This window comes from Tupaia chinensis, unplaced genomic scaffold (genome assembly GCF_000334495.1).
Source record: "Tupaia chinensis unplaced genomic scaffold, TupChi_1.0 Scaffold000350_1, whole genome shotgun sequence".
NCBI classification, from domain to species: Eukaryota; Metazoa; Chordata; class Mammalia; order Scandentia; family Tupaiidae; genus Tupaia; species Tupaia belangeri.
In genome coordinates, this window is record NW_006159844.1 from 8,948,588 (window position 1) to 8,960,251 (window position 11,664).

The window sequence follows — 11,664 nt, forward strand, 5'->3', positions numbered from 1 at the left end:
ATCCCCCCCCCGCCCCCAGGGAGATAGCCACACCACACTCCCTTCTCCTCCATTCTCTTCTCAGGATATTGGGCAAGGACATGTGCCAGGCATAAGGTTTAAGCCGCTGGGTCCAGGACTTGAACTGCGGTTGACCATGTGGGAGTCCAGCGCCTTAACCACTATGCCATGTGCTGGCTCAACAATTGTCATTTTAAAGCAGATAGACTGACAAATACAGAACTGATCAGGAGGACATTTTTATTTTATTTTTTAAATTATTATTCTTACTTTTTAATAACATTTGATCGCTATACATCATTTGGCTTACAAAGAGAATTTCCCCAACCTGAAATACATCACCAGTCCAGTTGAGAGACTATACATATTATCATCAATAGATAATAAATCACTTCTGTGTCTCACAAAGGTCTTGCCTCTATTTCTTCTCCCCAATTTCCTTCTCTATATTCTTCCCTTCTCCCACTGTCCTTCCACGCTGTCTCCAGTGTCCATAACTATTTTCACTGTTTTTATGAGGAGGGCATTTTTCCATCTTCACTAATAACTGACACTTTCAGAGGTTGTTACAACATACTGAACAGGTATTTTCACATATACCTGTTTATACAGAGAAATATGCCTAGCTTAGCAAACAAACTGATGACTATGAATTAAAATATGGCTTCAAATCATACTACCTAACCCCCTAAACCCTTCTCAAATTTAAGTTACAGGCAGTTTTTATCTATAGTAGAAATTATCACGTTGGCAGAATAAATCTATTCAGAAAACCTTCCACTAATTAAATATTCTGAAAAGCCACAGAAAGGTCAGCATGCAGAACTACACTATCTTAACTTAAATTAAAACAAAAAGCCAGAAGCAATTCATCATTTTCTGAGACACTCTTCCTCATTCTTCACTTTCCAAACTTTATCCCCACTTTCTCTTCTACCACTTCCCCTAAAAAAACAAACAAACAAACAAACAAAACAAACAAACAAAAAAACTAAGGGCTTACCTAGAACATCAAGATCAAGGGTCCGTGCTAGTTTTCTTGCACCATCAGCACCAAAAATATGAGTTTTGTGTTTACATTTGGGACACTGGAAAACACTCATGTTTTGGATAAGACCAAGAACCTAGAATAATGAAAACATATCAAAATAAAAATAAAATTAAACTAGATCTTAATACATACTTCAACAAGTTTTTACTGAGTATCTACTAAGGTCTAGTGATACAGGGATGAATAACTACAATCTCAGTGCTCAAGAAACTCACATGCTAGTGAGAGGGCCATACGTATGTAATTAATATGACACATGCTACAGAGAGATGAGTAAACAAGAACCAAAAATTTGTCGGGGGAGAGTAAGAGGAATCCTTAAATTGCCCATCAACAACTGTTTATTCAGGTTGGGGGTGACAAGAGGGGAGAGGATACAGCAGGAAGTCTAGACAGAAGAAAGCACAAGCCAGGGAAGCAATATTGGGTTGTTGAGAAAGTCATGACTCATTTTTGCATAGAAAAATGTGCATACTGTTCCAATGACCCAACATAAGTATGAGTGGCCTATTTAGCCTGCAACTCCATGGGTGGTCAAGGCAGAAGATGGTTTGGTAAGGAAGGTTAGGGTCCGATGATAAGGTGCTAAATCCGGCCATGTATTTTGAGCCTTTCTTTTTCAGGTAAAAGGAAGCCACTAAAAGTTTTTAAAGTTGAGAAGATATAATGAAAGAGATATAGTATATAATTAGACTTGTATTTTAGAAATTTAGCTCTTCTAAAATCAAGGACAAAAATAAGAGGGGGAAAAAACAGAGAAAACTAAATAGTTAAGAGGTTAACTGTGAACAAAGACTCATAAATAATAGCTACATATTCTGACTACTTCTTATTGCCAGGAACTAGAATAAGTGCTTAAACATATTATCTGATTAATATTTGTTCACAAATTATTATCACTATTTTTTTATTTCTGCAATAGGTTAAAGCACTCGACAGAGAAAGACATTGAGAGGGGAAAGTGAGAAATCACCTCCCACCCAGGGGGGATGGCCACACCACAATCCCTTTTCCTCCATTCTCTTGGGATTTTGAGTACTCACACACATGCCTGGTGTGATTTTCAAATCGCCAGGTCCAGGACTCAAACCATAGTTGGTCATGTGGGGGGGGAGGGGGTCCAGTGCCTTAAGTGCCACACCGTCTACTAGCCCTCAAAAACTTTATAAAATGAGTTTTTATCATCCCCATTCTATATGTGAGGGAAAAAATGCTAGCAAAAGAGTGAAACTCAGCTGTTAACAGAATGTTTTTGTTTAAAAATACTTTAAAAGTTTCACAGAAAATGCCCATGTCTTTCTGAGTTCTTCCAGCTTCTGGTACAAAACAGATACTTAATAAACATTACTCCACAATATTGTTGAGCAAATAAACAGGCTCTACAAATATAATCAGTATTTATGTTCCTTTTAATCCCACTTTCTTACTGATGAGAAGCAGCGGCTTTCTTTTAGAATAAAAGTGCAGAAAATGACTATCAGAGACTTAGAGATAACAACGTCTGTATCATCCTATCAATTCTACCATAAGATTGTCATTATAGGAGATTATTAGAATGTTTGCATTTTAAATGAAGAACAGCTTTGATAGTCTATGATGAAACATATAGACAAGAAAATGATAAAATCTTTTATTCTCTCTGAAATGAGAAACAAAAAAGAAAACCTAAAGTTGTCCACAAACATGCAATTGAAGAAAAATACTGAAGGATATAAATTTGTTGAAAGGCATTTTCCAAGCATCTAGTATATGCCCTTTTATTGATGCAAAGTATCTCAAAAAATAAATCATACTACGTTTTGGTAATTCAGTATCATCACCAGAAAGCAAGAAGAAAGCACAGCTTAATATCACACGGCTTATCTGTTCATTCACATTGTCTATATAATACACTCATTGCTTGGGCAGTTTTACTGCCATTTATGTTAAGTGTGATATATACCCTGACTACAGGGCTTCCAACTTAAATATAACAATATCATTCAAGGAATAGAAAGGGGGAAAACATTTAAAGAAAATGAAAATCTAGGTGAGAGCAAATTTCAGTGCAGAGAGAAGAGGAAAAGCTGTACCACTCTGGATTCTTTTAGTCTCTCCCAGACATAGCAGCACAAAGTAAGGGTGTATTTGCACTTTGTGTGATTTCCTTATTATTGAATTGTTCTCTATAGACTGTGTAAATATTCTCATGTTCTCTATAGACTACATAAATGTTACTGACATAAAATAGAAAACTGTAACAAAACTCAGTATTTAATAAGCAATTTAATAATAAATAAAATTAATGACATAATAAATGTGTCAGTAATTGCATTAAACACAAGGGGCAGTATCCAGTAGTGAGCAAAACAGCCCTTAGCCCCTTGGAGTTGTGCTCTAATTGAAGAAATGGATTAAACAAATAGTGTAAAAAGTACTTCTAAGCAGATGGCATAATGATTATGTCACTGGACTCCCACATGGCTGACCATGGTTCAAGTACTGGATCGGGTGGCTTCAAACTCATGCCAGGCACATGTGCGTGTGTACCCAAAATTCCAAAGGGAGAATGGTTAAGTGTAAATGGTACAACCAAATTTTAAAATGTTGGCACTGGGTTAGCCTATGACATGATGGTTAAGGAAGCTGGATCCCACAAGGCTGATTTCATGGTTCAAGTCCAAGACCTGGTGGCTTGTAAAACATGCCAGACCCATGTGCACGCATACCTAAAATCCCAAAAGAGAGAGAAATGGAAGAGAAGGAATTGCAACATGACCATTTGCCCATTGGGGGAGGGTGCTTTCTCACTCTCTCTTTCTCTCTCTCACCATATATATCTGGTGAGTACATGCACCCTCTGGCAAAATTTAAAAAAAATTATAGGACTACCTACTTAAACTGATCCATGGTTAGACCATGGCACAACAATTCCACTGTCAGTTATGTACCAACAGAAATATAAACACAATGTCTACTAAATGAGGTGTACGAATATGTTCATAACAACACTTAGAATATTCAAAAATGGGAAACTATCGGGGAACCAGCAGTTAGTGTAATGGCTATGTTGCTGGACTCCCACATAGTCGACTGCGGTTCACGTCCTGGACCCGGTGGCTTAAAACTCATGCCGGGCGCGTGTGCGTGTGTGCCCAAGATCCCGAGAGAGGAGAATGGAGGACAAGGGATTGCGGCATGACCATCCCCCCTGGGGGGTGATTTCTCGCTTTCTGTCTCTATGTCTCTCTCTGTCTGGAGAGCGTACGCGCCCTGTAGTGAAAACTTCTCCAAAAAAAAAAAAAAAAGAAAAGAAAAGGGAAACTATCCAAATGTCCATCAAAAGCAAAAACATATTGTAGTATATTCACATAATGGAATGATACACAGAAATGAGAATGAAAAATTATAACTACAATCAACAGTGTGAGTATATTCACAAACATAATTTTTTCTTAAAATGTGCAATAGCATGTGCACTCACCAAAGCAGGAGAGAGAATGAGAAATCACCCTCCAGAGGGTTTGGCCACGCCACAATCCCTTCTCTATTTTCCTCCTGGGATTTTGGGAATGTATCCACATGCACCTGGCATGTTTTCCAAGCTGCTAGGTCCAGGGCTTGAACAGTGCAGTTAGTCATGTGGGATCCAGCCACCTTAATCACCACGCCACTGGCTAGCCCCTCAAAAACATCATTTTAAGCAAGGTAAGCCAGATATACAAAACTGTATACTTTAACATTCCGTTTATGGGAAGTTCACAAACAGGTAAAGGTTAGCTATTGTGTCACAATTTGGGTTCTGCTTTGCAGGCAGGGATTAAAGGTAGCACAAGGAATGTGTTCCTGGGGTGGGGGAGATGTTATATTTCTTTTTCTTTCTTTTGAAGTTTTATCTTTTGACCATTATCTCCATACCCCATTCTTCTTTCTTTCTCTTTCTTTCTTTCTTTCTTTCTTTCTTTCTTTCTTTCTTTCTTTCTTTCTTTCTTTCTTTCTTTCTTTCTTTCTTTCTTTCATAACATTTTACTATGATTTAGGGTCCCACCCCCCAAGTGAACGAAATTAAACACCTAACAACTCAGGTATCAGACAGACTCAGAAGGTGTTCACTTTGTTCAAGTTCTGCTTTCAGGCGTTGAGTGTGTCATACAGTTGCTGCCACTGCTGCTTCCCAAATGTCCGGTGTGCGCTATGACTGACAACGAATTTTCACTGGGTCTGATCAATTTTGCAGTAGACTGTTTTAGTTCTTACTGTATCAATAACAAATGCCTCACCATCATCAGCTCCAATCTGAAGTTCTTGCTGCATCGTATCAAAAGAAATTTCTTTATTTTCCATGGCCATTCCTATAAAAGTAGGCAGTCTCATTATGGCCATATTCTGTTTATGCAGCAGACCAAGTAAATCAATGAAGTCTTTATTATTCTGATAAAACTTGACATGTGTTGCCAATTTAGCACTCACAAAAATGGCTAGGAGATCATGAATGAGCTTGCCTTCCAAAAACTTGTCTGGCTTTAAAGTAAGATGATCAAAAAGAAATGCATTTGGATCTTTCAATGCTTGCTCGATGCACCTGTGGGCATCCACCCGTGCCTTTGAAACATTGTCCTCTGTGTTACTTCCAAGCAACTCCACCATGACTTTTGAGGTAGCGTCACTTTTCTTAAAGTCTACAAGGGCCTCGTAAAGCAGCCTCAGCAGGGTATGCTTTTTCTCAGTGTTCAGGTTCCAATCGGAAATCCACTTTCTTACCCATTCCAGCTCAGCCGGTATGTACTGGATGGCCCCGCATGCAGCAGCCACCTTGATGAAGCTGCAGTACACCGTGCACCTCATGGGCATGTTCTTGTCAATACTGTGGAAAAGGTTGCTCAGCAGCTGCAGCCTCTCAGGGACGGGCATGATCCTTCCCAAAACTTGACCAGCTTCTCAAAAAAAAATTTTTTTTTTTGGGGGGGGAGGTTTTTGTCATAGGGCACATGTGCCCGCCAGACAGACAGACAGACAGGAAGCGAGAAATCACCCCCCAGGGGGGATGGCCACGTCGCAATCCCTTCTCCTCCATTCTCCTCTCAGGATCCTGGGCACACGTGCACACGCGCCTGGCGTGAGTTTTAAGCCACCGGGTCCAGGACTCGAACCGTGGTCGACTACGTGGGAGTCCGGCGACATAGCCATTACACTAACTACTGGTCCCTCACACAGGCTTTTGATCAGTGCTTCCTGCTTGTCCGGCTCCAGGATCAGGAGGAGGAACACCACACTGTTCATCATGCTCTCCACATCTTTGTCATCCTCCTTCAGACACATGTCACAGGCCTCAATAATCTGAGCCAGGTCAACATGCAATCCTCCCTCTGAGTTCTCCTCTGAGATCTCCACTCCTTTGGATTTCAGGTAGGCCAGCTGCCTGGTCTTCCTTGCTGATGTCGATGAAGACCGGGATGCTCATGCTGCAGGCCCAGGAGCGCCAACGCCGCACTCGGAAACCACACCAACCGAAAAAAGTCTACTCTCTACTTTTATGAGTTCAACTTCTTTGAATTCTACATATAAGTGAGATCATGAGGTATTTGTCTTTTTGTGCTTGACTTATTTAACTTAACATAATGTCCTCCAGGCTCACCCATGTTGTTGCAAATGATGGACTTTCCCTCTTTTTTAAAAAAAGATGGAATACTATTTCATTGTGTATATATAATACATTTTATCTATTTACTCACTGATGGACACTTAGGTTGATTCTGTATTTCAGCTATTGTCAATAATGCTACAATTGGGAAATGGAGATATCTCTTCAATATATTGATTTTGGTTCCTTTGGTTCCTTTGGATCCCGCAATCCACACTAGGTGGATCATACTGTAGTTACTTTTAATTATTTGAGGATATTGTTTCCATAATGGATGTACTAATTTACTTTTCCACCTACAATGCACAAAGATTCCCTTTTTTCTACATCCTCTCCAACATTTCTTTTATCTTTTTTTTAATATATGGAAAGAAATTTTATTATTATTTTATTACATAATCTATTAGTGAATACACCACATGGGATTTTCTTAAAGGACAAACGAGGCATGTTTCTGAGTCCTCTGAGAACCTCCATGTTATCTGTCTTTTGGAGGACCCAGTTTCTTACGATGTCTGTGATACTGTCCATGAGGATACCAATGGTGCTTGGTAGTGAAGAACATTTTGTTAAGTTGTTCTATCATGGGTCCTTGTTCAAGTTGTTCACTTTTCTAACCTGAACTTCAACACTTGATCATGTGTTTCTTCATCATTATGCACAGGATCTGGTCTAGGGATAGGTTTTGTGTGTTCATATGGAATATCCACAGATGGGTGGTAGCACACTATTGTCCTGCTATCAGATGTCAAAGCAAGCTCCACTTTGCAATTATAGTCATCTGGAAGAGAAGAATACGTAGATTTATGACAAACACAATATAAAGCTCCATTTTGACTTGGAAGGAAATGTTTCAAGATGGTTGTCTTTGATATTACACATTTTATCGCTGCTACTGCCATGTTGAATCAAGAGGCTTCTTAGGTGGCACAAAAAAAGGTTGTTCTGAAGAGAAGTTGCTTTTAAAATCTGCTTTTAGACAAACTGCTTTTCAATCCTTGACAGGTCGTCACGGCGAGCCCGCCATCTTGTCCCAATCTCTTTCATCTTTTTGATATTCATCATTCTAACAGACATGAGGTGATAAATCATTGTGCTATTAGTTTGCATTTTGCTGATGATTAGTGAGGTTGAGCACTTTTTCATATACATTGGTCATTTGTATGCCCTCTTTTGAGAACAATATATTCACATCCCTTGCCATATTTTTTTTGCTAATAAATTGTTTGAGTTCCTTACATATTTAGGATATTAACATCTTATCAGATGTATGATTGCAAATATTTCCACCCATTCCATAGGTTGTCTCTTTGTTCTGCTGATTGTTTCCTGGGCTGCGCAGATGCTTTTTAGTTTGATGAAATCCCGCTTGCCCATTTTTGCCTATATTGCCAATGCTTTTCAGTTCATATTCTAAAAAAAATCATTGTCTAGGTAGTGTCATATAGCTTTCCCCTTATATTTACTTCCAGTATTTTCAGTTTTGGGTCTTATATTGGGTTGATGGAAAAGTAATGAAATATTTTTTCTATGTTTTCCATGCAAAAATGTGTCATGACTTTTCCAATAACCAATATTTAAGTCTTTTTTTTTTTGGAGAGGTGTTTGCAATAGGGCGTGTGCGTTCACCAGACAGAGAGACAGAGAGAAAGAAAGCGAGAAATCACCCCCCAAGGGGGATGGCCATGCCAAAATTCCTTCTCCTCCATTCTCCTCAGAGGATCCTGGACACGTACGCACACATGCCCAGCATGAGTTTTAAGACACCAGGTCTGGGACTCGAACCGCGGTCGACCACATGGGAGTCCAGCAACATAGCCATTACGCTAACTACTGGTCCCCCAATATTTAAGTCTTTAACCCATTTTGAGTTGACTTTTGTTCACGGTATCAGATAAGGGCCTAATTTTATTCTTTGGCATGTAGATACTCAGTCATCCCAATGTCATTCATTGAGAAGACTGTCATTTCCCCATTGTATATTCTTGGCATTTCTGTAGAAAATCAGTTAACTGTAAATGTGTGGATTTATTCCAGGGCTCTCTATTATTCTATTTTTTTAAAACTATAAACAATGGGTATGTTTATTTAGTAAAAATTTATTGAGGTATACATTTATAATTTGTACCCTTTTAAGGATGTCATACCTCAATAAAAAGTTTGCTTTTAAAAAAGAATGCTAATAAAGTAATAAGAACAAATAACTAAAACAACAGTATATTAGGTGACTTGTGAACCTGTGTACAAAAACAACCATGTATTTTAAGTATAAAATATTCTATAAACAAAGAGGTGGCAAAATGAAGATGAGTGTCTTGGGAAAAATCCCCTATCTTCCTAACTAACACTCCATCAAATGACCTGAAATAAAAATCTTACCCCTTAGTCATATGTGATTACTAAACACTTGAAATGTGGCTAGTCTGAATTGAGATGTATTTTAAGTATGAAATACCCACTGGATATCAAAGGCTTATTAAAAGTAAAATAGCATACAACAACACCTTTTTAAAGTTTACAAGTTATATTTAAACTTTTCCATCAAAGTATATCAGGAACACTGACACAAAGGTACACAAAGCAAAGTATATGGTTTAATTGATTTACTGTAAAGTAATAAGTATGCTCATGTTACCATATTAAGAAATAAAACTTTATCAACATTGTAGAAATCTTGTATACCCTTCGAATACCTTCCTAAATGTATACAGTAACCTTATTTCTAACATCATAAAATAATTATATATAGTTCTGAACTTGAAATGAACAGAATGATGCACATATTCTTTTATGTCCCTGTGATTTACCAAGCTAAACCATGTATTTGGAATTCATTTTCACTGAATCTTAAGATTTCATAATGACTATACCATTATTATACACTTTCCTGTTGGGTCATTTGGGTTGTTTCAGGTTTGGCTACTGCAAATAACACTCTACAATGTTTTTATATATGTCTCTTATTCTGCTCAGTATTAAATGATGTATACTTAATTTCAGTTAATAAATTCAAAGTTTCCTAATATTATTCTAACAACCTATTCTCACCAGTAAGTACCTTATGAGAACTATTCATCTGTGGACTTATACACATGTTCCACAGCCTAGACACTTGGCTTCATCAACCTTTTGTAGTTTTAGGAAGTATGGTGAACGTGTAGTGAAATCTCATTGTGCTAGATTATTCAACCATCACCTGTTTACATTGGGAGCTAGATTTTTTTTATCCTTTTCTTTCTTACTTGACTCATGGTTTAAGTTTGCCAATAGTGAGTCTACAGGTGGTGTGAAGGTTAAGGTGGCTGGATCCCACATGACTGACTGCATGATTTGAATCCTGGACCCAGCAACTTGAAAAACACTCCAGGTATGTCCATGGGGCTAACCCACATCTCAATTTTTAGACAAAAAACTGTAAGAAGAGACAAAAAAAATATTGTATAGTACTAAAGGCTAATTCACCAAGAAGATGTAACACAAATACCTATGCAAACAATGCAGGAGCACCGAAATACATAAAAGAAAGACTGCTACATTTAAAGGGAGAGATTGACTGTAACACAGTGATCATTGAGGATCTCGACACATCACTTTCTCCTTTGGACAGATCATCTAGACAAAAAATAAGCAAAGAGGTACCATAAATAAAATGGACATGACAGACTCAATAGAACTTTCCACTCAATAACCACAAAATACATATTTCTTCACTCTTGCATGGAACCTTTTCAAAAACTGATCACATGATGGGGCACAAAACAAGCCTTAACAAATTCAAAGGCACAGAAACTATACCCAGCATCTTCTCTGATCATGACAAAATTAAACTTGAAATTAATTTCTGGAAAATCCCTCAAAAATACACATACTTATGGAAACTAAATACCCTACTCCTGAATGACTTCACAACCTCTGAAGAAATTAAAAGATTGAAATCAAAAAATTCATTGAAACCAACAATGAGTGCATGAGTTTCTACAATCTATGGGATCAGAGAAAGCAGTCATAAAAGGGAAGTTCATATCAATTACTGCACATAAGAAAAATATGAAAAGTTGACAACCTGACAACACACCTCTGGGAACAGAAAAAACAACAACAAAAACAAACAAAAATTCCAGAAAAGAAATAATAAAGATTCAAAAAGAAATAAGTTAAATAGAGAGTAAACAAAATATACAGAAAATAAAGGAAACCAAAAGCTGGTTCTTTGCGAAGATAAACAAAATTGATAGCTAGACTAATTAAGAAGAGAGAAAGAGGGAACCAGCAGTTAGCGTAATGGCTATGTCGCTGGACTCCCACGTAGTTGACCGCAGTTCATGTCCCAGACCCGGTGGCTTAGAACTCACGCCGGGCGCGTGTGCGTGCATGCCCAAGATCCCGAGAGGAGAATGGAGGAGAAGGGACTGCGGTGTGACCACCCCCCCTGGGGGGGTGATTTCTCACTTTCTGTCTCTATGTCTCTGTCTGTCTGTCTGGTGAGTGCACGTGCCCTATAGTGAAAATCTCTAAAGAAAAAAAAAAAAGAGAGAAAGAAACCAGATAAATAAAATTCACAATGAAACAAGCAATATTACAACAGATGTAACAGAAATACAAAATTAAAGAATATTATGAGTAGCTATATGTCAACAAGCAAGAAAACCTGGATGAGATGGACAAATTCCTGGGCACAAATAAGCTACCAAGATGGAATCAGGAAGATACAGAAAGCCTAAATAAACCAATAACAAGCAATAAAACTGAACCAGTTTTATAACGAAACTCTCTAAAAAGAAAAATCCAGGTTTTGATGGTTTCACTCCTGAATTCTACAAAACTTTTAAAGAAAAATTAATCTGAGAAGGAGGTTCCACATGGCTCCTGTGAACTATTGCAGGGCACACGAGAAATGAAGACATTCTACTGATAATTGAGCCTCTAGCAAACAAGCTAGCGGCAGAAGAAACCAGGCCTTCAGAAGGAGGTTCCACATGGCTCCTGTGAACTA

The 11,664-nt window shown here is 38.0% G+C and overlaps 1 protein-coding gene and 2 pseudogenes across 1 annotated transcript in view; all 3 read right to left on the minus strand.

Annotated features, from left to right (window-relative positions):
* NUBPL (NUBP iron-sulfur cluster assembly factor, mitochondrial) overlaps window positions 1–11,664 on the minus strand; it is a 223,074-nt gene that overhangs the window by 17,526 nt on the left and 193,884 nt on the right. The window contains exon 9 of the mRNA XM_006152388.3: window positions 1,004–1,124. Coding sequence (XP_006152450.1) covers window positions 1,004–1,124 — 121 coding nt within the window. The remainder of the gene's footprint in view (window positions 1–1,003; window positions 1,125–11,664) is intronic.
* On the minus strand, window positions 4,988–6,594 carry LOC102468049 (eukaryotic translation initiation factor 3 subunit M-like; annotated as a pseudogene).
* Window positions 7,150–7,704, minus strand: LOC106735261 (39S ribosomal protein L42, mitochondrial pseudogene; annotated as a pseudogene).